The sequence below is a fragment of the Lycium ferocissimum genome, chromosome 10 (assembly GCF_029784015.1).
Source record: "Lycium ferocissimum isolate CSIRO_LF1 chromosome 10, AGI_CSIRO_Lferr_CH_V1, whole genome shotgun sequence".
NCBI lineage: Eukaryota > Viridiplantae > Streptophyta > Magnoliopsida > Solanales > Solanaceae > Lycium > Lycium ferocissimum.
Genome location: NC_081351.1, coordinates 32,869,211 through 32,897,154, shown reverse-complemented (window position 1 = coordinate 32,897,154; position 27,944 = coordinate 32,869,211). Strand labels below are relative to the sequence as shown.

At 34.0% G+C, this 27,944-nt stretch overlaps 6 protein-coding genes across 6 annotated transcripts; 2 read left to right on the top strand and 4 right to left on the bottom strand.

The window, feature by feature from the left end:
* The first annotated feature begins 125 nt into the window (after positions 1-125).
* LOC132033469 (calcium-transporting ATPase 1-like) lies at positions 126-7,788 on the top strand. The gene is made up of 7 exons (XM_059423449.1): positions 126-576; positions 1,779-1,833; positions 1,921-3,860; positions 4,314-4,472; positions 6,167-6,338; positions 6,432-6,730; positions 7,081-7,788. Exons 1-7 carry the CDS (start codon positions 400-402, stop codon positions 7,327-7,329), a joined length of 3,051 nt encoding a protein of 1,016 aa, XP_059279432.1. The 5' UTR covers positions 126-399; the 3' UTR covers positions 7,330-7,788.
* Positions 7,789-11,187: 3,399 nt separating this feature from the next.
* On the bottom strand, positions 11,188-11,785 carry LOC132034814 (cyclin-D3-2-like). The gene is made up of 3 exons (XM_059425166.1): positions 11,545-11,785; positions 11,323-11,456; positions 11,188-11,232 (listed from the first exon to the last, which is right to left on the bottom strand). Exons 1-3 carry the CDS (start codon positions 11,783-11,785, stop codon positions 11,188-11,190), a joined length of 420 nt encoding a protein of 139 aa, XP_059281149.1.
* Positions 11,786-13,616: 1,831 nt separating this feature from the next.
* On the bottom strand, positions 13,617-14,837 carry LOC132034812 (cyclin-D5-3-like). Its single transcript, XM_059425165.1, is given in 7 exon segments — positions 13,617-13,661; positions 13,743-13,876; positions 13,998-14,241; positions 14,243-14,299; positions 14,385-14,471; positions 14,556-14,788; positions 14,825-14,837. Coding segments are annotated over 7 exon segments (813 nt in total).
* A 2,824-nt stretch (positions 14,838-17,661) lies between these two features.
* On the bottom strand, positions 17,662-18,637 carry LOC132034811 (cyclin-D5-2-like). Its single transcript, XM_059425164.1, has 3 exons — positions 18,237-18,637; positions 18,065-18,151; positions 17,662-17,967 (listed from the first exon to the last, which is right to left on the bottom strand). The coding sequence occupies exons 1-3, from the start codon at positions 18,468-18,470 to the stop codon at positions 17,662-17,664; spliced, it is 627 nt and encodes a 208-aa protein (XP_059281147.1). The 5' UTR covers positions 18,471-18,637.
* Positions 18,638-21,829: 3,192 nt separating this feature from the next.
* LOC132033468 (uncharacterized) lies at positions 21,830-26,262 on the top strand. The gene is made up of 13 exons (XM_059423448.1): positions 21,830-22,086; positions 22,795-22,960; positions 23,088-23,168; positions 23,708-23,790; positions 23,890-24,005; positions 24,093-24,203; positions 24,384-24,493; positions 24,669-24,981; positions 25,068-25,145; positions 25,218-25,268; positions 25,359-25,445; positions 25,664-25,741; positions 25,920-26,262. Exons 1-13 carry the CDS (start codon positions 22,077-22,079, stop codon positions 25,959-25,961), a joined length of 1,326 nt encoding a protein of 441 aa, XP_059279431.1. The 5' UTR covers positions 21,830-22,076; the 3' UTR covers positions 25,962-26,262.
* A 723-nt stretch (positions 26,263-26,985) lies between these two features.
* Positions 26,986-27,860, bottom strand: LOC132034810 (aladin-like). The gene is made up of 2 exons (XM_059425163.1): positions 27,840-27,860; positions 26,986-27,459 (listed from the first exon to the last, which is right to left on the bottom strand). The coding sequence occupies exons 1-2, from the start codon at positions 27,858-27,860 to the stop codon at positions 26,986-26,988; spliced, it is 495 nt and encodes a 164-aa protein (XP_059281146.1).
* Between the last annotated feature and the right edge of the window lie 84 nt (positions 27,861-27,944).

Here is a 27,944-nt window from a genome sequence, read left to right as displayed (position 1 = left end):
TACCACTTTCTAAAGTACAGGCTCCCTTTTACTCCTTACTGGTCCACTTCCACTCCTCCATTACGCATTTACACTACACCACCATTTTCGGAAACCGCCGGTTTCTATTACAGATCTGCTGGAGTACATTATCAACTGCTAAAAAAAAAAGGACACACAGATTTGACTTGAACAGTACGTTCTCTAGTCAATATTAGTCAAGCAAAAAACAGTCCCTATCATCAACTGCTTTTTCTAAAGTTATATAAAATGTCGTATTAGCTACTAACAGAATATATGCCAAGTATTTTTTATATTATTAGAGCGTAACACTTGTCTGTACTTACGATTTAATTTCTCGATCTATAATTAAAATGAGCTTTGGATTTTGAAAAAGCAGTTGTAATTTGAGAAAGAGTTATGGAGGAGTACATTAAGGAGAATTATGGAGAAGTGAAACCGAAGAATTCATCTGAGGAAGCACTTCAGAGATGGAGGAAACTGTGTTGGCTCGTCAAAAATCCCAAGCGTAGGTTTAGATTTACAGCCAACTTATCCAAGCGAGTTGAAGCTCGCGCTATACAGCGATCCAATCAGGTAGAAATATTTGTGCAATTATTGGTTGTTGTTACTGCAAAATATATATCTTGTCTGCTTTAGTTGACTTTATTGTTTCATGTCTTCCTTTCCAATTTTGTCCTGAAAAAGGAAGTTTATATTACAGTTGAAAAATAAAATAAATATTTATTCAAGGCTGAAGCTCGGATATCTAGCTTTGTTTAAGGAGATTCAATTTTGTTTTGCGAGAAGATTTTCTCTGTGTCTCATGTATCTTCTAGGATCTACTGTGGAAATGCTATTTTCAAACTGATACTTCGTTTCGGTGTTTCCATAGCAAGCGAGCTATAGCTGCAAACAATTGAAGCAGCAAAGGACTGTTAACATTTCATATATAATTTTTTATTTAGTAAAGTTGCCTTAGAAAGAAAAATAGAGCAAAATGAATATAGAGGATTCATAGTTGATAGTAGTATATATTTAGCTAAAAGAGTTAATGGTCAAAACACACTTAAAATCGTTCCATTTGTATTAGAAATGATGCTGAGTTGGGTAAATATTTGAAATCGATTGACAACAGGCGCGTGTGGAGGCCAACCCCACATTAGTTTAGGTAGGTAAATGGCACAATGGATAGTTGAGGTATGAAACTCGCGAAAAGGTGATAGTGTAGGTGTGTTTTTGACTATTAACTCTTAGCTAAAATGAAAAGCTTTAATGGAGAGCAAAATCCTGAAAATAAAAACTTAGTTTAGGATAGAAGTTCTCCTATGTCTCTCGAAGAATGTGTTGGTTCTAGTTTCTTGTCGGCATCCTTTCTTCCAAATTCTCCTTAACGAGTTAGCATCAGATTTTTTATATAGAATCATTGATATTGGTTATCTTGAGGGTCATTCTTTGAAATATTCATCAATTGTTTTAGAGCATTTTCCCACATTGTGGGATTTCACTGGGTTGTTGTTGTTGTTTTAGAGCATTTCTAAGGTGCATACTCTTCCAAATAGCAGTTTAGTTCAAACATAATTTGTTAAACTCGCTCATGGTGGAAAACAATTGGTATCCTTTGATTTCCTGCAATTTTATGGTCTGTAAATTACTAGCATTTCAAGCAGTATTGCTCTGTTGTAATCTATCTAAAGTAAGGAAAGAAGTAAACTGCACAGGTTCTTTCTGACTTCAGAGAGCTTGTATCTTTGTTCTTATTTCTGAAAATGGGTTTAATCTGCATTTTCATAATGTAGGAAAAACTAAGAGTCGCTGTTCTGGTTTCACAAGCTGCACTTAGCTTTATTCAAGGTACGTAATTGTGCATTTTAGTGAAACCAGCTTCCAGTATCTAAATTTTCCTCTTTAACTGATGAAAGTTCAACTGAATATCATCAGGAGTAAGTTACACTGTCCCAAAGGAAGTGAAAGATGCCGGGTTTCAAATATGTGGTGATGAACTGGGTTCAATAGTCGAGGGCCACAATTTGAGGAAGCTGAAAGTTCATGGTGCGGTTGAGGGTATTGCAAAAAAGCTAACAACATGTACCACCAATGGTATTCGTACTTCTGCTGATTTGCTTAGTCGACGGAAAGAAATTTATGGAATCAATAAGTTTATTGAGAACCCACCAAGGGGATTCTGGATTTTTGTATGGGAAGCTCTTCAAGATACAACCCTCATGATACTTGCTGTTTGTGCTTTTGTATCTTTGGTTGTTGGCATAATGACCGAAGGATGGCCAAAGGGTGCACATGATGGACTTGGTATTGTTGCAAGTATCCTGCTGGTTGTATTTGTTACTGCTACAAGTGACTATAGACAGTCTTTACAGTTTAAGGATTTAGATAAAGAGAAGAAAAAGATTGCAGTTCAGGTCACTAGAAATGGCTACAGGCAAAAATTATCAATATATGATTTACTTCCTGGTGATATTGTTCATCTTGCTATTGGGGATCAGGTACCAGCTGATGGACTCTTCCTTTCTGGATTTTCTTTGTTGATAGATGAATCAAGTTTAACAGGAGAGAGTGAACCCGTTAACGTGACTGCTGAAAATCCTTTTCTCCTCTCTGGAACCAAAGTTCGTGATGGCTCGTGTAGAATGCTTATCACTACTGTGGGGATGAGAACCCAGTGGGGTAAACTTATGGCTACTCTTAGTGAAGGAGGAGATGATGAGACCCCATTGCAGGTTAAACTGAATGGAGTGGCAACTATTATTGGTAAAATAGGTCTGTTTTTTGCTGTCATCACATTTGCTGTCTTGGTGCAAGGCTTATATAGCCGCAAACTAGGGGAAGGGTCCCACTGGAGCTGGTCTATGGATGATGCCCAAGGAATGCTGGAATACTTTGCTATCGCAGTTACAATTGTCGTGGTTGCTGTTCCTGAGGGACTTCCTTTGGCTGTGACATTGAGTCTGGCATTTGCAATGAAGAAAATGATGAATGATAAGGCACTTGTACGCCATTTGGCTGCTTGTGAGACTATGGGTTCTGCAACTACCATCTGTAGTGACAAGACTGGGACACTAACGACTAATCATATGACAGTTGTAAAAGCATGCATCGGCAGTAAAATCATAGAAACTGAAAGCTCTAAGGATGGTTCTAGTTTCTACTCTGAAGTTTCTAATTCTATATTGAGAATACTAATCCAGTCTATATTCAATAATACTGGGGGAGAAATAGTTAAGAATGAAGATGGAAAAATTGAAATCCTGGGAACACCGACTGAAACTGCTCTTTTGGAGTTTGGTCTTTTGCTTGGAGGGAATTTCCAGGAAGTGCGTCAATCATCTAAACTTGTAAAGGTTGAGCCGTTCAATTCAACGAAGAAGAGAATGGGTGTAGTTATAGAACTTCCTGGAAAAGGTCTCCGTGCACACTGTAAAGGAGCATCTGAAATAATTTTGGCTTCATGTGACAGCTTCCTAAACTCTAGCGGCGAGACTGTTCCTCTAGATGAAGCTTCAATTAACCATCTGAAAGATACGATTGACCTATTTGCTAATGAAGCTCTTCGAACTTTGTGTCTTGCCTACAAGGACATCAGTGATGAGTACCCTGCTCAAGATCCTATCCCCTTTGAGGGATATACCTGCATAGGAATTATAGGCATTAAAGATCCCGTTCGTCCTGGTGTCAAGGAGTCTGTCGCAATTTGTAGGTCAGCTGGAATCACTGTGAGAATGGTCACTGGTGACAACATAAATACTGCTAAGGCAATTGCTAGAGAATGTGGAATTCTGACTGATGATGGTATTGCAATCGAAGGTCCAGTATTTAGGATGAAGACTGAGGCTGAGCTGCAGGAAATTATTCCAAAGTTACAGGTGCCTTCAGAAATAATTATTTCACTTAGCTGTATGCATATATTCATTCCTGGATTGCATTTTCGTGTTGTTGTTCTTGGATTGCATTTTCACTTTTCATCTATCAAATAAAGAAGTTTTGTTTTATGTTCATGCACAGCAAACTTCTAGTGCTTTTTACTTTTATTTTTTATTTTTGTCACTATTATTATTTGATATAGTATTGGCCTGAGATGTGAGGTTGGATGGAGAAACATAGCTGGTGAGGATTTGTATAGATGATCCCCACTTGTTCGGGACAGAGGTTTAGTTCTTGTTGTCATTATTCATGCACAGCAAGCTTATCATCTTAATCTGAGCACGTTTGTGTGGATTGTCCTAGCTGTCCTATTGGATTATCTTATCTCATTTGCTTGCTTGCTGCTGCTGATTGGTGACAGAGAGAGATTAATATCTTTTTCATCTACTTCTTAGGTGATGGCACGTTCTTCTCCAATGGATAAACATACGCTAGTGAAACTTTTACGTACTACCTTCCAAGAAGTTGTTGCAGTGACTGGAGACGGTACTAATGATGCTCCTGCCCTTCATGAAGCAGATATAGGTCTTGCTATGGGTATTGCTGGAACTGAGGTGATACTTTATTACTGTTGTAGTATGAATTATCTTTTCAAGTGTGGTTTGACTGGGGACTTGTTGATTTTTCAAGCAATTGCAATCTTGAGAGTTGAGAGCACTGCGCGCTATTTCAGCTGCACATAATCTAATGTGGAAAGCACTGGTATCCAGTATATGTTAATTGATTAAAACATTAGAAGGGAGATTCTGAAAGCAATATTTCTTAGCTACGGAACTGTAGCAATTAGTAATATCAGATACTTAACCATTCATTTTCTTTGAAAGGATAGTTGTCTATTAATGAGGGTGAGTTCTTTCTGATTTGCTGTCAAAGTGCTAGCATAATTTGTTATTTTCCACTCCATTTAAAATAGCACTTTCCCTTGATTGATTTTATGTGGAGGTTTTCCCATAAAAAACTTAAGCTGTTTTGAACAAAAGTTCGGCGTAGTATCTTCACTCTAGAAAAAACTACTAGTAAATTGACTCATTAATTAACCATGTTGAGGGCAACATTAGAATGTTTGACAGAAAGTATTTACTTGCATCTAAAATAATTGCACTTAAACCTGTGCTAGCCGCTAGGTCAAAGTAGATAATGAAAATGGGAAAGTAAATAAACAATTTGTGCTTACATTGCTATCCCTGGCCTGTTGTCCCAAATTATGAAACTGTAAATTTTTCGAAGGAAGTTTGTTTATGTGATTTGCTTTTACTCTCTTATTAAAAAGATTACTTGTGTATTTTGGGCAAGACAAATGCCTAATTTGGTCCTGCACAGTGAAGGAATCGTGACCCTTTTTCGTTCACCAACCTAATGTTCCTTCACAAAGAATTTACTGTACACAGAATAAGAAGTTCGTTTTTTTCTGCCTCATACTTATGGATTTCTTCTCTCTTTATTACTACGGAAATCGTGACCCTTTTCTTCAACAACCTAATGATCCTTCACAAGAATTTACTCTACCACAAAATAAGAAAGTTTCGGCATGACTCCACTTTCTTTTATTTTCTGTGGGCTAATGGACTTCTTCTCGCTTTTAAAATCTTTTTTCTGTAATGCCATAAGCAATCTCTCATTAAAGCTTTTCTCTATACAATTTAGGCGTTTCATTTGATCTTTTGTAGAATGGCCAAAAGATCGTAAATCATATAAATTCAGTTATACAGTGGTGGAATGAGAATAGATATGATTATAACTTTGTTAATTATTGGTGTTGAATTTGTATAACCTCGCAAGTGCTGTTACTGGGTTTTTCCTGAATGACTACTCTCCTGATGTGTATTAGTTCATCTTCCTTTTAACTATTTAAACTTTGTAATTAGATTTGGCAGTTGTACTGTTAAACCATGAATTCCATATTTTAGAATCCTACTGTTTCCTTCTACTATTTCCAGCTTAATAAAACTAAAGAGAGCTACTATCTGTCAGCACTTAGAGAAGCTGCAAAAAGATAAAAATTGATGAAGTAGAGAAGGTGCAAAAAATTTCATTCAGCAACTTGTTTGAACCTCCCATTTTTATCTCCAAGTTTTGTAGTGCACATGGCTAGTATATTCCCTCTATAATTTGGGCTCTGAAATGAAAGTGATTTGTCATATTATCTTGCTTTGTGTAGTAGGACATACTCGAGATTCTATGTGGTTACTTGATGTTTATTTATATTCCTGGACCTGGAGTCATCATGCTGTCTTGCTTTCTGTTCCAGGTAGCTAAAGAGAGTGCTGACGTTATAATTTTAGATGATAATTTCTCAACAATTGTGACTGTGGCCAAATGGGGACGCTCAGTTTATGTGAATATTCAAAAGTTCGTTCAGTTTCAGCTGACCGTAAATGTGGTTGCCTTGATTGTCAACTTTTCTTCAGCGTGTTTGACAGGTAGCGTATCTTGACCCAAGAATAATTTTTTGCTACTTTTATAACATTTTCCCTGAAAGGTAATTTTGAGTTGTATCTTCTATGCATTTTTAGGGAGTGCTCCGCTTACTGCTGTTCAGCTTCTATGGGTCAACATGATCATGGACACACTGGGAGCTCTTGCGCTAGCTACTGAACCTCCTAATGGTGACTTGATGAAGCGTACGCCTGTAGGAAGGAAGGGGAACTTCATTAGCAATGTCATGTGGAGGAATATTTTGGGACAATCTTTTTACCAATTTGTAGTCATATGGTATCTTCAAACTGCTGGCAAAGCTCTCTTTCATCTTGATGGCTCAGATGCTGAGTTGATTCTGAACACAGTCATTTTCAACTCTTTTGTGTTCTGTCAGGTAATTTTACCAATTCCATTTCAACATATGACCTTTCATGACTTCCCAATGCATTATAGAAAAAATTTATGATTCTTGAGTAGATTCTCATCTTGTTGCTGTTAATTGAGATATAAAGAGTTCAAAACACACAACAGAATAAAAACACAGATAGATTACTGCAAGTTTACATGAAAGCTTTCTCGGTATTGTCATTTTGTTTCCACAGTGGAAACAAAGCATGTCATCTCAACAGCCACATTTAAATCACCCAAGGAGGCTAAAAACGTCTGGTAGAACTTCTGCTATTTATTAGGACTTCACTAAATCCACTAGTAATACATAAGTTTAATCTTTGCGTTATCTTACAGGTTTTCAATGAGATTAGCTCAAGAGATATGGAAAAGATAAATGTCTTCAATGGTATATTGGACAACTATGTTTTTGTTGCCGTTCTCAGCTGTACAGCTCTTTTCCAAATCATTATTGTTGAATTCCTTGGCACCTTTGCAAGCACTTGTCCTCTTACATGGCACCAGTGGTTTATAAGTGTTGCAATTGGATTCCTGGGAATGCCGATTGCTGCTGCCATCAAGATGATCCCAGTAGGATCAAGCTGAATTCAAGTTGGAGGAACTAGTAAGTTACAACTTGCTTGAACTTCACCCAAGGGCGTCGACTCAAATGTTTGCAATCTATCAATCAAAATGTCAAAGCTCAGAGACCTGAAGGTTGGAGATGTTAACATAAAATTGCAGCAAGAATTGGCCAATTCGATCAATTTCCAACAGCTTCTTATAACGTTTGGAAAGATGGTTCTGAAGATACTGAACTGTTTGGTGCTCCTTAAAACACCTTCAGGGAAATTGAAATTCTATATCAATGACTTGTGAAGTATAATTTCTTCTGAACATGCCATGGTTGTAATGACACATTCATATGGTACGCATCTGGATGGTTTTGTTTCATTGCATCATCATATCAATATTTTGGAAACAATCATATTCCATTTTCCCTTTTTGTTCTCCATTAACTTTTTTTGACCATTAATAGATCTTTCTGTCATTGCTTTGCGGTAACTGAAGTTACTACCTTGTCATTATCATGACATTTTCATCTACAATGATTGAGGACCTCTGTATACATCTAACTCTGAAGTCTGAATGGTGGCTATAACAAGCATCATATGGCCCACTACTTTTGCAGTAAAAGCTTAACCTTTCAACTACTGGTATTTTGGTGGTCGAGCTGAAACCCTATTATATATGTGACACTAGATGATGAAAGCCCGTGCTAGCAAGGGCCCAACACAAAAAATAGTACTACACTTTTTTTTTAGTCTGTCTTAAAAAGAATGATATATGTTTATGTTTAGAAATCATTTAACTTGAAATTTCTCCTTTTACCTTTAATGAAATGATTTAAATCACACAAATATCTATGATTTGTTTTAGACTATAAGTTTCAAAGATCTTTCCTTTCTTTTTTAAACTTCGTGCCTAGTCAAACCATGTCACATAAATTAGGACAGAGAGTACTTTTTAGTAATATAATTATGGAATTTTTATTATAGAAAGTATTATAATTCAATTAATTGAAATATCAATAAATTATTTTACTTAGTCCGCTTCTCCCATATATGACTTTTCTGGTTTGGTTTTCCAATTGATTTGAAATACACCTTCTCCTATCGAGTTTTATGCCATCATTTCTTTCTACTCAACAACACTGAAAAGCACTTTCATGTGTTAACATCTGTTGTAGTCTTAAATTTTTAAGTATAGACTAACTTCATCATTTTAAGAAAATATGTGTATACATTTCTTGACTGTTTATATTTCGTCTTCTTGATATTATTTCTCATTATTTGTGTGAGATGTTTGGGTATAAGTTTTAAATCTTTTGGTTTTATAACTTCTTTAGTGGTTTTTGTGTTCAATTTAAATCGTTATTTTTTTTTCATGAATTTCTCTTCTTTAAATTTTCTCTAAGCATACCTTTACCATTTTCTGAACTTATTATCATTACTTAAATGTCTATTTTTTTTTTTGCAATTGTCTCCTAATTGTTCACGTGAACCCCACCTTAATTTTTATTTTTTTTTAATTTTAATTAACTATATTAGAAGAGTGGTGGACGACTATCCAACCCACTCTATAAATTTTCTTATCAATTATTCCAGATAATGGCGGAGCCAAAGATTTTAGCGAAGGGTGTTCAAACTTCGAAGAGGTAAAAAAAAAAAAAAATCGATCAGTTGGTGCGAAAAAAATGAAGTCAAGTTACATAATATTTAGCTAAGTCATGAAAACACTTATTATAGTACTAAAAATTGTATAAATTTAAACTAAACATAAAATACGGGGAAAAAAAATTCTTCTAGTGAAAGCATAATCCAAATATATTATTGAATCCTACTTGAGAAGATTTATATCTTGAAATATTTTTATAATAGCCTCATTAAAAACTATACTAAATATCTTTTTTATATATCAGGCACTACAAAATCGCCTAAAATTTCATCATTTATTGTAGAGCATTTTAATTTGTACAAGATGAATCTTTTGGTATTTAGATATTTTTTCTATTCTAATTGGAAAAATAACTACAAGACACAATATAATAATCCAAAGCAATATAAAAAATAAATAAATAAAAAATTCAAACCAAAAAAAATGCAAAGACACTAAGTAATTGTCACCAAAATATTTAAGAATAATGAAAAGGCTGTCTACGCTTACAATTATTTGGTAAGCGTACCTTTACCTTTTTCAGAAATTATTATCATTATTTAAATGTCTTTTTTTTTATTTTATTTTTTTGTAATGGTCTCCTAATTGTTCACGTGGACCCTACCTTAATTTTTTTATTTTCTACTATTGTAGAAGAGTGGGCCCCACCATTTTTAATTTTTTTTTAATTAACTATATTAGAAGAGTGGGTGGACGACGATCCAACCCACTCTAGAAATTTTCTTATCAATTATTCCAGACAGTGGCGGAGCCAGCATTTTAGCGAAGGGTGTTCAAACTTCGAAGAGGTAAAAAAAAAAAATCGATCATTTGGTGCGAAAAAAATGAAGTCAAGCTACATAATATTTAGCTAAGTCAGGAAAGCACTTATTATAGTACTAAAAATTGTATAAATTTAAACTAAGCATAAAAGACGGGGAAAAAAATTCTTCTAGTGAAAATATATTATTGAATCCTACTCGAGAAGATTTATATCTTGAAATATTTTTATAATAGCCTCATTAAAAACTATACTAAATAACTCTTTTATACATCAGGCACTACAAAATTGCCTAAAATTTCATCATTTATTGTAGAGCATTTTAATTTGTATAAGATGAATGTTTTGGTATTTAGATATTTTTTCTATTCTAATTGGAAAAATAACTACAAGACACAATATAATAATCCAAACCAATATCAAAAATAAAAAATAAAAAAAATCGAAACCAAAAAAAATGCAAAGACACTAAGTAATTGTCACCAAAATATTTAAGAATAATGAAAAAGGCTGTCTACATTTTAAAATATCTAAATACCAAAACATTCATCTTATACAAATTAAAATGCTCTACAATAAATGATGAAATTTTAGGCGATTTTGTAGTGTCTGATGTATAAAAGAGATATTTAGTATAGTTTTTAATGAGGCTATTATAAAAATATTTCAAGATATAAATCTTCTCGAGTAGGATTCAATAATATATTTGGATTATACTTTCACTAGAAGAATTTTTTTTCCCCGTCTTTTATGTTTAGTTTAAATTTATATAATTTTTAGTACTATAATAAGTGCTTTCATGACTTAGCTAAATATTATGTAGTTTGACTTCATTTTTTTCGCACCAAATGATCGATTTTTTTTTTTTTTGTTTACCTCTTCAAAGTTTGAACACCCTTCCCTAAAATGCTGGCTCCGCCATTGACAATCAGTTATTCTTTTATATAGATTTCATTATATGGTAAGTACTATCATATATGAAGGCAAGAGAAAAGGCTTTAAAAAAGAATGGCGAGTCAAAAGCGCCATGTACCCAAAAAAAAAATTTGAGAGAAAAAGTACCCCCACCATCCAAAGGAGAAGGCAATGCACCAAAATATTCAAACAAATTCAATCACTTAAACGTCAATAGTTTTCTTGAGATAATATGAACAGATGCAGAATTCTAGCACACATGTCCTAAAATATTAGTAGTACCAACTATCTAATCAGTTCAACATACAACAATATCAAAGAATCCCTATTAACTCTTCATTTAATTGCTGTGGCACCTATTTACCCCACTGATGATATTTCACCTTCTAACTATATATTTCCTCTAAATCTCTCCAAAAAATCTATTTGCTCATATCCAATATTTAACATGAAGCTAATTACAATCTTAATACTGAAGAAAATTCTTGCCAAAAATTCTATAGCACTAATGTTTCTTCAGCTGGGGTTGTTTGTCATCATCCTCAAATGTGCTAGTTCAGCTCTAGCAATTTATAATAGCAGCACCACACATTATCCTGAATAACCACAGATATTCCATTAGATTATAACCTAACATGAAAAAAGTGAACTTAATTTTTTTTTAAAAAGGACCATGAAAGACTTACAATTTCAAGAAATCCATTTAAATGCAAGACATATATCTCATTCTCCACTTCTTCTCTAGTCAAATCTTCGTTTACTGCTAATAATGCTGCAGCTGCTGCTATTACAGACGGCCTGTGACTCATTAACCTCACATCTACAAAGCAAAAGTTTAATTAATTACTCTTAATAACTGATGATCAGGAAAAACAGGAAATTAAATGACCTCACAACTGATTAATTACCTCCAAGTACACTCATGATGATTTGAACAGTTTTGATTCTAGTAGAGTGTTTTCTTGAATTTTCTCTGCAGAATCTTGATACAAAGTATTTTATGAAAGCAAAAGGAGTGACACAACTCATATTCCAACCAAGTATGTTAAGAAGTAAAATCTCCATTCTCTGTATAAAACTCGTATTAAAGTTGTAATTTATCACTGGATATTCTGATAATGCTGGCACATTTTCTCTGTTTTCATCCATTTTTGCAGCCAACGATAAACAGGCTACTGATAATAACCTCACTGCCCAGTATAATCCATTCTACAAGAAGATTAATTGTAGCAATTAAAAAAAAAAAAAATTAACCCAATCATTTAAAAATATAGTACCACCATTTTCAGAGGAGTCAATCTTTTCTTACAGTTATTGTTCGTGTGGTAAGAAATCTGTTCAGATATATCACTGATGTGTAAACTGTTTGTATACTAAATCGAAATTCTTGCCCTGTCTGTATCAAAATTGAAGAAAAAAAATCAGTATTTTTTCTACATGCTCTGTAAATTTATGACGATAAAGAAATTGGGTTTTTATTTACTAACTCTGAGAATGTAGAGGATTGCATGAGAACGAGCTTCTTGAATCCAATTGTCATTTATAATTTCTAAAGCTTCTTGATCATTTAGTCCAGCACTGGCGATTTCTTTGTCAATTAATAACTGTACGTAATTCATCTCATCATCGTCACTATCATCATCATCATCATCATCATCATCACTATCATCATTATCACTATCATCATCATCATCATCATCATCATCATCATCACTATCATTATTACCATCATCATCATCGTCATCACTATCATCATCATCATCGTAGTCGTCATTGGCTTGTTCAGCTACATAAAATGTGTATTGTTGCACTTCTTCTTCTTCACTCAATATTTCGTGACACAGGAGAGGCGAATAGGAAAATGAAACTTGAAAATTACAACCTGAATTTTCCATATTCACTATTTTACTTTATTTTTGTTCTCTTTCTTGGATTATTCTCCCTAATCTCTACATTTGCATTAGCATTTATAGAGAGATGAGGAGGAGTATTAATATATGTGTTTCACTATCAAGAACTGCCGTTTATGTAACTGAAAAAATAACAGAAAAAATGGAAAATGCCTGAAGGTGGTGGCGGGGATGGGAGTGAAACTTGATGAGTTGGTTTTGAGTCAAACTTGTTGACTAAGCTTTGACTAGAGAATTGGGAGGGGGTGTTTGGGTTTTGTTTTTTGCGGGGGGGGGGGGGGGGGGGGGGTGGGGGTGGGGGTGGGGGTGAGAGGACGGACATGTCCACTTTTTGTAGTAAAGGTCGACGTGAAGTACACAAGGATGAAAAAGATTAATCATATTATTATAATGAGGACTATTTTTAAAGATATATTGCATAACTAATAATAGTTGATAAACTATACTGCAATAATTAATGTAATAGTTAAGTTTTATTCCCTCAATTTCAATATGTTTGTCTGGTTTGACTTGGCGGGTGGCTTAAGAAAATAAAGAAGATTTTTGAATCTTGCGCGCCTAAACTAAAGATATATTGAATGTACCAAAATGTTATTTAATTTTGTGATCTTAACATGTAAACTAAAGATTTGCTAGAAAGTAAGACAAACGCATTGAAACAGAAGGAGTAAAAATTAACTTAAAAAGACACATGATATATTAACAGCGACAAATATAAAATTTCAAGTTTATGAGTTCATACATCAACTTTGAATTAATACTACAATAATATTACAGATATTTAAATGAATTTCTACATATGCACACATGTTTTGAGCAAAACTTCTAGTTTTTATTTCCTCTAAATCTCTTCATTTAACTATTGGGGCACCCATTCGACCCACTGATGAGATTTCAACTTCTAGTTTTATTTCCTCTAAATCTCTCCAAAAGAATCTTTTTGCTCATATCCTATATTTTTAAACAGAAAGAATCTAATTACAATCTGAATAACTGACAAAATTCTTGCCAAAACTCTTTAGCACTAATGTTTCTTCTGTTGGGGTTGCTTGTCATCATCCTCGAATGTGCTAGTTCAGCTCTAGCAATTTATAGTAGCAGTAACACACATTATCCTGAATTAAACAAAAATTTCATTAGATTATTACTCCATAAGAATAGCATGCGAAAAAGGGGAATATAAATGAAAGACTTACAATTTGAAGAAATCCATTTAAACGCAAGGCATATATCTCAATCTCCATTTCTTCTCTGGTCAAGTTTTTGTTCAATGCTAATAATGTTGCAGCTGCTGCTATTACAGATGGTCTGTGATTCATTAACCTCACATCTGCTTAAATAAGTTTAACAATAAACAAGCCATAAGTTCAATTAATTAATCCTATTAACAAATGATAATATAGAAAACTACGAAAAAGAACCTCGGAATTAATTAAGTACTAATTAATTACCTCTAAGTACACTCATGATAATTTCCACAGTTTTCATTCTAGTAGAGTGTTTTCTTGAATTTTGTCTGCAGAATCTTGATACAAAATATTTTGTGAAAGAAAAAGGAGTGACAAAACTCATATCCCAATTGAGTACATCGAGAACCAAAAGCTCCATTTGCGTTATGTCAATCGGATTAATGTCGTAATTATTCAAGGGATATTGTGATAATGCTGGCACATTTCCTCTAGTTTCATCCATTTTTTGCAGCCAATGATAAACAGGCCATTGATAATAACCTCACTGCCCAGTATTCTCCAATCTACAAGAAGATTAATTGTAAAAAGAATTAACCCTATCAAATAAAAATATACGTACAATTTTCACAGGAATCAATCTTTACTTACATTAATTGTTCGTGTGGCAAGAAATCTGTCAAGATATATCACTGATGTGTACATTGTTTGCATTCCAAATCGAAATCCATGCCTTGACTGCAACAAAATTGAAAAAAAATAATCAGTATTTTCATCTCATGCTCTATGTATATTTATGAAAATTAAGAAATTGGGTTATTGATTACTAACTCTGTTAATATAATGGATTGCATGATAGCGAGCTTCTTGAATCCAATTGTCATTAATAATTTCTGAAGCTTCTTGATCATTTAGTCCACCACTAGCGATTTCATTGCCAATTAATAACTGTACGTAATTCATCTCATTATTATCATCACCATAACCATCATCGTCATCATCTTCGCTACGTTCATTTTCTTGTTCAGTTACTTGTTTTTCTTCAGTCAAAGTTTCTTCACAGAGGAGAGACGAAACTTGTGAATTAGAACCTGAATTTTCCATCTTCTGCTTTTTCTTTGCGCTCATTTTGATTCTTCTACCTAATTTCTATACTAGTAGTTCTTTGATTTTAATTCGTGTGTTTTTATTACCAAGAACTACCGTTTATATAACTGGAAAATAACAGAAAAAAATAGGCAAATCTTGAAATGAGGGGTGAATATAGAGAAATGCTGGAAGGTGGTAGAGGAAGACAGTGGTTATAATGAAACTGATGAATTGGTGTTGAGTCAAACTTGTTGACTAAACTTGACTAGAGAATTGGAGTCCATAATATAGATTACAAAGAGAAAAAGAATCATAATATTAAAAAGGTAAAGGATAATAAAGTATTATAATTTAGAGGGTAAAATGGGTAATTGGCCAATTGAGTAATCTTCTAAGTGATATTAACATAGTTTAGTGACTTTTCTGTTACGAATAAAAGAAAAATGATTTTGTTAGATAATTTAAGATAGTTGAGCGACCTTTCGAGTGACCAACTCTAACTTCGTGTAAAAAAGATAGGGTCTATTTTTTGGAGTAAAGGATGTGAAGTACAGAAGGATGAAAAAAAAAAAATCGTTGGATATATAATAAATCATGCCATAAAGAGGAATAGGTTGTTTTGTGTATCAACAAAAGAGTTTGTGGAGTGTTTTCCTTCCCCACCGTACCTCCCTCTTTTCTTCTGACTCATTCTTTTAACGGTTTGGGAAAGCATTCCTTTATTTAAATTTGTTGAGCTTTTAATAAAATAGGGGGTGGGTTTGGCTATACTGTTATTATAACTTAGTTAATTATGATTAAATGATATATATATATATATATATATATATCATGGGTAAATATCAAATATAATTTTTTTTCATCTCGTTTCCAAACATCACCAAATACAATAATGCTTTCATTATCAAGAACTTTGTATGATTTTTGCAATAGGTACTTTCATAGGAAAAAGACAGAAATGATCCCGAAAAAGAATTATATGAATTATCTTGTATTTAATCATGTCAATTTATTATAGTTATTAAGTATTCTCTTTGGTCCAAAATAAGTAACGATGTTTTGGCATATTATTAAGAAAATTACTTAAAGACTAAAGTACTCTAATCTACTAATAGGAAAATATAAAAGAAATTGAAACACTGTTTAGAAATTTTGTTCAAATTATTTATTAAATAAGAGTATATTTGATATAAGATCACATATCAATTAATTATTGTTAAATGATAAAACTTACCTAAAAGACATATGTTCATTCATTTATTAATTTGGTGTATGCTCTTGGTATAAGTAAAAAGGCATGTAAGTACAGGTTGAAAACATGAAAATTTTCACTTAGAATACATTTTCAAACCACTATTTCCAAAACAAAAACACACACACACACACACTCTATCTCAACAAAAAAAGTATTTAACTTGAAATTCAAATTCTACACCTAAAACTTCATGGCTTCAACCTTCAAAAAATTATATCACATGTACAAGTGAAATCATGGCCAGACTTCCCAAAGTATTTTACAAGAAAAAAAAAAAACCATGCATTAAAGCAAAAGGCAATGCCACAAGCCCACAAACACTTCAAACAAATCTAAATGTCCAATCACATAGGGTTACTCTAAGTGGTCGTTTGGTTGCTGAAGATGATAAAATAATCCTTGGGTTAAGAAGGTATAAGGTGGGCTATTCTTCTTGCCATTTTATACCTTATACCAAACAAGATGAACTTTTTGAACCAAAAGCTTCTTCTTGCCAATTTTGATTTTTTTATCTCATAAAAAAGTAATATCAATGATGAGTTAAATGATGGTGAAAGTGAAACACATATTTATTTCAGGAAGATGCATATACTAACAAAGCATAGAAAAATTAGAACCTTTTAGAGGAAGAGTAAGTGATAACTACTCCTACTTAGTATTTCATAACAGCTGCCGCTATTCTTCTCCAACAATATTTCTGTTTGTATCCAAAATGAATGGCAGCTAATTACAATCTGCATATCACACTAACATTTCCTGAAAAAATTCTTGCTAAAAAATACTGAAGATCAGTTTATGTCGAGTCTGTGCATGTTGGTCTCTAGCAAACGATTATAGCAAGAACACACCTCATCCTGCAGATTCAATTCAACAGATTAGTAGATGACTTAATTAGAACATTTAAGAAAAGATTGAATTGAAAAGGATACTCACAAGTGGAATAATCCAAATTGGAGGCAAGGCATAAATCTCAAGCTCTATCTGTCCCCCGGTTAATCTAATTGGATTTGATACCAATAATGTTGCTGCTGCTGTTACTATAAATGGTTTCAGACTCATTAATCTCACATCTGTTTCAATGAATAAATAGTTGGTTAGAGTGTCATGCATATCGGTTTAGAAAATGGGATATTAAATCAACTCATTTATAGTAACCCGTCCAAGTTTAAACAGGTTAGGTCATGACCCATTTATTTATTTGATCCAACAAGTTGAACTCAAAATGACCCATCAAATTATCATATCAAAACAGTATAGCCCAAGGGTTAAAATGCAACACAAACACAACATACAACTAAAATTTGGAAATTGAAAATTATGTGAATTTGAAAGATTCAAAAAGTAAAATAAAACATGTTGACCAAGTTGTATCATGCCACTTATTTGAACCAACTTAACTCAATTCATTTTGATCAAATCAAACTTTAGGCGATTGAGTTATGGTTCATTTATTGATTTTAGCAGTTTTGACATACATGTTTCCAGCTTATAGAATCAGGCTTGATCTCCATTTCTTTAACACTATTCAAAACGTGAAGACATAAATTTTACTTATTCCTATTAACTGATGATCACAAAAACAAATTAGTAGTAATTACCTCCAAGTGTACTCATGATGACTTCCACAGTTTTGATTTTGGCGTACTCTATTCTTGAATCATCTTTGCAGAATTTTGATATGAAATATTTGATAAAACGTATAGGAGTAACACAAGTCTTTGTCCCTCCAAATTCTTTAACAACAAAGTCCTTCATATTGATTATGGTTCTCGTATCAAAATTGGTAAATTCCGCATATTCTGGTAAGTATACTTCAAAATCCTCCCATTTATCAGCAGCCAAATGTAAACATGCCGTTGACAGTAACTTTGCTATCCAGATTCTTTCACTCTACAACAAGATTAAAAAAAAAAAAAAAAAATGATATTATAACCCCGCTTCTAAATAGTACTCAAAATTTAAGAAATTAGTAATAATCAATACGTACTTCTACTTGCATTATTGAAAAAAACCTGTCAACATAAATCACTGCTGTGTATGCTGTGATTTTTCTGAACGCAAATTTTCCTCCCGTCTGCATATATCAAGAATGTAAAATAATTAATACTTTCATATTTAAATCCATAAAAATGAAAAAAACTTCAAGATTGATGAATTACTCTAACAATGTTGTCGATTGCAATATGGCGAGCTTCTAGAAGCCAGGCATGGCGGATAATTCTTGAAGAAACTGTGTTGTTGAGTCCAGCAATGGTAATTTTTGTTTCTTTTTTAAGCATTTGCTCGACGAAATATTCAGTATCTTCTCCAACATCTGTTTCAGTTTCTTGAATTTCTTGTTCACTGTCAATTTCTTGAAGGCCATTAAAAATATCACCCCAATCTTCTTCCATCTTTACCTTCTTTTTGAATTCGTCTGATCAGTTATTTCTTGCGATTTTGTGTTTTCTTATAAGCAAAGGAAAACAGTAAAGAGGGATAATTAAGTAGAGAAAAATGAGTTGCTAAATCTTGAAAGTAACAAGCAGGGAATTAAGGGGTAGGAGCTTTTGTGCAGTGTATTATTCTCTAAAATGACAGGGGAGGTTTTATTTTCAATAGCAGGGGATTTAAAAAAAGCAGAGTTCGAGCGAATTCAACAGATACAATAACAAAGTGGAAGCAATGACAAAAATGGTCCCTTAGTTAGGAGTAAGTTCAAAATAGTCTTTAAAGTATGTTCTGAACAGTTCTAGTCCTTTAAGTTTCCCAAAAGTAAACACTTTCGATCTCAATCAAATTTTTAACTAACTTTATCTGTTAGATTTGATGGGAATCACGGAAAAAAGGATTTAGCGGGAATTCATATTTGGAGGTACTTTATTGCAGTTTCTGCTATTTTTTTTTGTCTCTTTTAGAGTTTAGTGCAGTTCTTTCAGTGTAATTCTGTTTTTTAAATTTATTTATTGGTGCCTAGTATAGGTTTTGTCAAGATAGAGAAGGTTTGCGTACAGACTACCCTCTCATTCACAGGTGAAATTACACTAGATTTGTTGTGGTTATTGTTTGTTCTAGCCTTAGTATAATAGGGGGTGAGTGTTTTTTTTTTTTTTTTTTTTTTTTTTTAACAAAAATTTGGGGGGTGGGGGGGCGGGGGTGAGTTTTGCTATACCATTAAGTTAAAATATCTTTTTCATTATATATCCAAACATCACCAGGAATGGTGCTTTCATTATCATGAACTTTATATGAATTTGGCAATAGGTGTAACTTCACAAGCTTGAAAAAACAAATGGAAGAAGAGAAGAAATTATCCAAAAAGAATTATTTGAATTCTCATGAATTTAATTATGTTAATTTTATTATAGTTATTAAGTATTATCTTAGGTCTACATTAAGTAATTTTTAAGGATTTTAGCACGTCCATTGAAAAAATCACTTTAAATAACATTCTGTTACACATATATTCTTATTTATCTTTTGTTATATTGTGAGATCATTTATATCTTTGACGTTAGCATTTCGTCTCATATTTTTCCTTGATCAATGACGTCTCATATTTTCCTTGATCAATGACAGAGCTAACTACTCATGAAAAGGAAGTCAAGTCAATCCCACTTGTTAAAAAATATATTTTGTGTTAGTAAGATAATTTTATTTTTGCGTGTGTGTGTACTTCCATGAATTGTTGCCCTAAGTTGTTAATGTTGCATTCTAGCATTTTCTTTTTATCCATTCACTAGTTTATCACTGCCTTGACTATGACGGAAGTATATTATAGGGCAGTTTTCTAAATCATAACTAATATTATATTGGTAAACTTGAACTTTTTCTCAAAAGTATGTTGCACATGTGAAATCCGTCTTGTCTTTGCAAGAGTTTCGTTAAAGTAAATAAACGTTTTATTGATAAAAAGAGTATTTATTAATAACCTTCACGAAATTTTCTCAAAATATGTACTTTTGGCTCGATAAATTCAATAATATGTTATTCTTAAAGCAACACTGAAAATATGCCTCGCACATTTGTAGAAGGCGAATTAAGGATAAAACAATGAGAAGAATAGACGAAAGATGTCAATTATTGCAACTCATAAGTCACATTTTGTACTTTTGCCTACTGCATGTTATAAAAGCGTTCCAATCACGAGTTATAAATTGCAATTTTGAATGGACCTCAAACTCTAATAGGACGCTTGGCTTGGATAGAATGCAAACTAGGTGATAATGCTTGGTATAAATTGGGTTCGACAACTTACTTTTAGTTAGTATCCACTCGATATAAACATGATTAGGTTTAAAAACTAATTACGGCTCAATTTAATTAGGGTTCTAGATAGCTTAATCAATGAAAACAAATAAAAATAAATGAGTGCTCGAAATATTAGTAGAGCTAGCGAGTGAACAAAGTCTTGATCAGAAGTGCCTTGTGAATTGTGGTTCACCTATAGTTTAGCAAAAGGAAAGTGAATATTCGTTGTTCTTATATTGATACTGCCCTATATTTTTTCCTTCACTACTTTTGTTATCGTCACCAAGTATTTACAATCACATTAAGGCAACAAGGTTTGTTGTGCCGCTAGAACTTCACCTAATTAATTGTGGCACAAAAACAACAACAACAATAGCCAGTGTACCACAAAAAGTAGGGCCTATAGGGTAGGTATACTGCATCTACCTCAACTTTTTTAGGATACACATGTTGTTTTCAATAGGCCCTGCCAAAAAGAAACATAGTCAATTGTGGCACAAAAAGACGGGAAAAATCATGTAATCCACGAGGAACCTTTAAAATGTCGTGATTGAAATAAATTCGGTATATATTAAAGTGCAACAAAGCAAAATGAGCCATAATAATTTAGTATAATTTGGTCAATTGACCTACATATTCACTAACATGAATGAAAAACAAACAAAAAAAAATTATCGAGAGAATAGTTCTTCTCCCTAAACAAGATCCTTTAACAACTACATTGTTGATGTTAGAAGTATTGATCCTCAAATTATAGATGTCTAAAATCTTTTTCTTCAAAAAAAAAAAAAAAAAGAACAAGCAAAGTAAGAAAGAGATTTAAATTTTACTTTTTAAGAAGAGCAAAATCAATTATATTTGCACCTCCCTCATGATGAAAAAAAAAAAAAAACAAATTTAACAAGAAAATTAGGGCAAATACACGGAAAGTTCATTTTATAGTATTTGCTAAATAAATTACTCCCTCCGTTTCAATTTATGTTTAACTCATTTATCGGGTAAAGACATTTAAGAAAGAAAGTCAAGACTAAACTTGTGGTTCAAAATAAGTCCAATATTCGCATGCAATCAGAATCATTTCATAAAGTCAATTTGTTTCAAATTAGGAAAGAGATCATTCATTTTGATACGAATTAAAAAGAAAATAGATTCACATAAATTGAAACAGAGGAAGTATTACTTTTGGATGCGCATAAATTAGCCCAATATTGTTTTTGTAAAAGAAAAAAAATATTTTGTTCACACAAAATTAAGTAATTTCGTAACAAAATAGAACACACTCAACTCGAGAAAACACGGCACCAAAAAACACACGCCACTCAGTTCCGTAGGGAGCGAAACTACGCACGTGCGCTTCTCACGTGCTTCCCTATTTCAACGCTCACATATCCATGGGACCCACTGGACTAATAAACGGCTCTGATTACTCCACGTCACATCCCTACCACACTTGTATCCCCGAATATTCGCAGCCAGCCACCCTTGAATATCTCATATTAGATCTGTATAAATAGAAGAGGCTTTTTCTCGTCATATATTTCTGTTTTTGTTTTCCTTGTAATCTTGTTGAATTTCTCTAGATCTTCTCCTTTTTTTATCCAAAATTCTTCAAAAGTTACTTTATGGATACATTGTTGGTTGATTCAATAAAGAAGTTTGATTTGTGTGTTTGTTCAACGCCAGCTTTGCCTTTTGATATCTTTGTTTTTGATCGTCATAGTCAACCTTGTATTTGTTTCTAACCTTTGTTACCTGGAGGAGCTGTCACCATGGGTAGAAGTAAGTTTCTTTACTTGTTTATTCTGAAAAGATATCAATTTTCTTGAATTGGGTTGCTGTTTTTTAACTTGTTTATTGTGAAATTGAATTGCGTTTGTTCTTTTACTTGATAATTGTGGAAAAATAGAGAGTTTAATGAATTGGGTTTTTGTTATTTAAGGTGTTTAATCGTGAGATTGAATTGGGTTTTTGTTCTTTAACTTGTTTATTGTGAAAAAATAGGGAGTTTGTTGAATTGGGTTTTTGTTATTTAAGTTGTTTATCGTGAGATTGAATTGGGTTTTATGTTCTTTAGTTTGTTTATTGTAAAAATAGGGAGACTTTATTCAATTGGGTTGCTGTTATTTATCGTGAAATTGAATTGGGTTTTTGTTCTTTAACTTGTTTATTGTGAAAAAATGAAAGTTTTTCGAATTGGGTTTCTGTTATTAAGCTTGTTTATCCCGAAAAACATCAACTTTATTGAATTGGGTTTCTGTGTTTGAAATGAATATTGTTCTTTGGGTTCATTTAGCTTCTCGTTACTTAAATATTAGTATATAGTTATCTTTTTGCTAACAATAGGATATTGATGGGTTAAGGAGGAAACCCTACATTTCGGTGGGGCTGGGTAAAGTGTGTTGCTTGTGGGCAATTTTGGGAATTTCTGTAGTTGTATTGGAACTGGAATTGGGAATTAAGGTGTTTGCCGATGGATTTGTTTTTTAGGAAGTTCACAACGTAGGAATGCTGCTATGCTGGATAGTGATGACACGGATAGCGTGAGTTCATCGTCAACTACTCGGTCGGATATGATGTTGTCTGGTTTGGAGGAGGTTCAGTTTGATAAGGAGACTGTCCTTGATCAATGCGTGGACGCCCTTTACGAGAAAAGGTTTGATTATACTTTAATCATGAGTTTTGACTAGACATGATTACTCAATTTTGAAGTTTCCATCCGCTTGAGGTTTTGTTTCTGATGAAGAATGTGACTAATATTTCTACTTCTTTGTTGGCTGTAGGGGCTCAACAAGAGAGAAGGCTTTGACATCTATTATAGAAGCATTCAATAGCAACATACAACATGAATTTGTCGAAAAGAAGTAAGCAATTTTCCTCCTTGGATGAAGTTATATTATGCTGAATCGTGAATGCATTGTAAATTCGTTATGCTTCTACGGCTCATCAATTTGTGCTATTTTATATCGTATTTTCGACTTTTCTTTTGTGCACTGGTAAAAAATTTCTGCCATTATGGGTTGCATTATAGTCAGTTCAGCTACCATGGTTGTCCTGATGTCAAAGGTGTATAGTCTGAGTGGTTTAGCTGGTAATGATAAACATCTTCAAGAACTTTCTGCCACGGTGACAGCATTTATATATTGCATTAAAGTCATTCCCGGCTACCATTTTTATCCAGACGTTATAGGTGTATAGTTTGTAGAATTGGCAGCTAGCTATTTCAAGAATAAAGTACTTTTTTAGAATCAACAATTCTGTATAATCATCTATGCAATGCTATAAAAACCTACTTGGAGACCCTCCTCCCATTGCTTAGTTAGATTTTTGTAGCTCACTCAATTATGGCTTAGAAAGTGCATATTTTGTTGAGCGCTTCTCACATTTATGTTCTATCCTTCAGGTTTGCTACATTATTGCAACAATGTTTGAGTTCCATTAAACGTGGTTCCTCCAAGGAGATAGCTTTGGCATCTCATGTTATTGGTTAGTCCTCTGTGCTATTGTTTAATTGCCATCCATTTAACGCGGTCCTTCGATCAAATGTTTTAGAAATTTAGTATTTTTTTTTTGGTTGGGTGATAGGGCTTCTTGCTTTAACTGCTGGCCCTGGGGACAAAGCACACGAGATCCTGGAAGAATCAGTATCACCTATCTCAGACGCTCTTAAATCTCGGTCTGATAATTCTAAAATATCCTCGGTATGTTCAAAGATGGTGAAAAGTTCTTTTTAATATTAGCGTTAGTTAGGCTTGGAGCTGACTGCTGTTTGGTTTTTGTGGTTTTAGCTACTTGAGTGTTTGGCCATTATTACCTTTGTTGGTGGCGAAGAACCGGAGGAAACAGAAAAGTCGATGCAATTGATGTGGCAAGTCATTAATCCAAAACTGGGTCCTAATGTATGTTATTCATGATCATCTTTTCATTTTCTGGAATCTGTTATTTAGTATCTTATTACTGTATATGGATGTTCTCTAACGAGTTAATTCCAAAACGCTTGATTCCTATCAATGAAATCAGTTAGTATTTGCTTAGACGATTAATAACTTGTTCAAAATTGTGTTTGGTTGATGGATCAGGTGGCTACTGCTAAACCTTCACCAGCAATGATAACAGCAGTTGTATCTTCTTGGTCTTTCCTCCTTACTACCATGGATGGATGGACACTTAACCCAAAAAGTTGGCAAGGGTGAGTAACTCTCCTAAAATCCCCATTTTGAACGTCTCCTCCGCCCCCCCCCCCCGAAACCCCTCCTCCCCCAAAACAAAACTATTAAATAAGAGAGTAAAGGATCAAGGTAAATGATAGATGTGTGAGAATTATGAACTGGTGTGAGATGCTGAATCATTTACTCATGATGCAGGTCAATCTCCTACTTCTCAACTCTTCTAGACAAGGAAGACCGATCTGTGCGCATTGCAGCAGGCGAATCACTTGCTTTAGTTTTTGAAGTCGGGAGTTTGGAAAAGTTTTCTGGTGAATCTAAAGGATCTAGTGACAGCTCCACCACAGATGAAGCTAACAAATCTAGGGAATTATTACATATACAGGGATTAAGGGCAAAAGTCCTGAACCAGGTAAGAATCCTTTCGGCAGAGGCTGGAGGTAAAGGATCAGCCAAGAAGGATCTCAACAACCAAAGAAACACATTTCGAGATATACTGGAATTTCTTGGGGTAATTCAGTATACTCAAAGACTCAAGTGGATTCTCTTCCATTTTTCTTTTGGCTGCATTTTTTTATTTTCTTACTATTACATCAGGATGGGTATAGTCCCGAGTCCTCAACCAAGATTGGTGGTGAACCATTTAGCACAACTACTTGGGCTCAACTGATACAGGTACCTCTTATTTCTTTTTAATTTTATAATCCAACTGGCTGCATATTTGCTGAAATCATTATTTTTTAACAGTTAAACTTCCTAAAGCACTTCCTTGGAGGAGGATTCGTGAAGCATATGCAGGTTTGTTTTCTAATCAAAAGATCAAGCTTTTGGGCTGTTGGAATCATATAGTCTGTGGTAACTTAGCTGTTTCCTCTCCAAATTATGCAGGAAAATGAGTTTCTTCATGATGTATTTGAATTCACACCAAAGAAGAAACTCCCGGGTTCTGAGCAACGTGTATCTGGAACTGAAAAGGTAGGCTCCTCAGCTTCTACAAAGCATTTTTAGCTTTTAACTATTAATGCTGGAAGAAATGCTCATTTTAAATTCTATTGCATACGACTTTGCTCTAGAACTGTATTTCTTCCAGATTTAGTTTGGAAAAAAGAAGCGTTCTTCCTTGTTTATTGAGAGATGACCTACTGTTCGAATTTGAGGAAGCATTTAATTTAGGATAATGTTCTGTATTGCAGAGAATGTACAAGTCACCAAATTCAGCCCTTAACAAGGCCAGGACTCAGTTCATCAACAAGCAAAGAATGTTGTCCCAGGCAAGTTATTTTCCTTTGTGAACGCGCACCGTCACATTCCCGTCTCTCTTTTTTTATCCCCCACTTTTTAAATTTCCTGAGCATTTAGAATTATTTATCAGAGTTCACACTTAGTCGATCCTGTATCGAAGTTTGTGGGCTGTAGGTTTCTTCAACTAAATCTGAGTGTTATTTTCAGGACAAGAATGTCGGCTACTATACAGGTGGTGATGAATTCTGAATAACAGCAGTTGCTGCCGCACAGTTGTCAGCCTAAACATCGAAGGACAATTGTCGTTCGTGTCATAATTATTCATTCATAGTCGCAGATTTAATGAACCAAATGATAAACAAAATGGGTAGTTATTTGATCATGTTGGTTGCTACTTGGTAGTATTACTTATTCTTCTTTTTCCTCAAGTAATAATTATATTTGATTTGGTGCCTCTGATGGTGTTCATCAGTAGTGCATGAGTAAAGCCAGCCACTCCTCTCTGTGCATTTTATGTTTCTATTGGAATATAGTATTAATAGATGATTCAGCAGTGTGGGGTACTATTCCCACTGTTGAATTTTTGAAGTAAATTCGGCTGTAGCGTTGAGCTTTTGTTTGTTTGATCTTGTCTTCGTTAACTACTCAACAATTATTTGCATAAGCTAGTGAAGTCTAGTACAACTGTCTGTATAACCCTTACAAAGTTATAACAATGTTTAAGGCGTCCGTATAGCAAAGTCTTGTGCGTGTACTTTTGAAGGATTTGATGCCTCATCTGGGGATGTCCTGCACAGTCCACTACTGTAATAAGAGACCAAGATGACATTTTCCAAGGATCATCCATGACTTTACTGGTAACCGGTAAGAGTGCAATGCATGATAGGCGGTTCTAGCCCGTGTTAACTGACATTTAAGCGGAGAAGGTAAAAGAAAACAAAATCGTTACCGAGCGAGTTCTCTGTTATAAACAATAGATAAATAATACGGAAAAGGGCCAAAATTACCCTGAACTTTTAAAATAAATATCCGTATCTTCGTTATACTATAAGGCCAATTATACCCTTGGTCCATTATACTATGATCCAGATATACCCTTGTTAAATGGCGTACACGCGCATCATCTTAGACGCCCAGCCCATTCCCCCCCCCCCCCCAAATAATTATTTACCCACCAACTTAACTCAACCCGACCAGGATATAATTTTTTCACCCAACCCATTTACCCCTTATTTCAAATAACCCTACACTCTATCGCCTACACTCTCTCTCTCTAACATCTGGAACCCAATGTTGAAGTTTCAGAGAAAGCAATGAGTATTCTACTACCATCAGGATCCCAAGCTGCTCCCATCACAAAACCATTTGTTGACGACCATGGTTCTGACATCCATGTATTAGTCTCCCATAGATAGAATGTCCCATCAAATTTCGCAGACAAGAAATAGTCTCCCGATGGGGACCATCTCAACAAAGATATTCCCCCTAAGCCACGTCGAATTGGTGTTCCGACTCCTTGAGCAACATCCCAAATGATGAATGAAGAGCTCTCAAATGAAGCTGATGCCAAATACTTTCCATTCGGGCTCCACGAAAGTGCAGTAATTTGTTCTTCTTCAGGACTTCGAAGGAAGTCCACTAGAGTCCATTTAGTTCCCGACACTCTAGAGAGAGTGGCCAATGTGACACCTGATCTTACTGAAGCTGTGTTGCCTGGATATGAAGCAGCCCAAATGCAAATGCCACCCTTGCATAGGCGATAGAGTGGAGGGTTATTTGAAATAAGGGGGAAATGGGTCCGGTGAAAAAATTATATCCGGGTCGGGTCGGGTTAAGTTGGTGGGTAAAAAAATATTTGGGGGGAAAATGGGCTGGGCGTCTAGGATGATGCCACATGTCAGGCCGCTTAACATAAGGGTATATCTAGATTATAGTATAACGATAAGATAATTGCGACGTGGGCGATATATGAAACTATTTCTCAAAGCTTAGCAGAATTTGCCCTTTTTCCGTAAATAACATGCTTAAAGTGGAGTGCAACGGTTGTTTCTTCTCGCATTACGTCAATGTTATAACAAACAATTCAATCACAAAAGGTACAAGTAAAAGTAAAAATATGCGGTCAACCTGAGCTGCCTCTCTCAACATCCTTCCTGGCTACATGGAAGTTGACTTTGCTGCATTGTCACAAGGCAAAGTCAATCTCTATTTGGTCCTCTCCTTTCGAGCCTT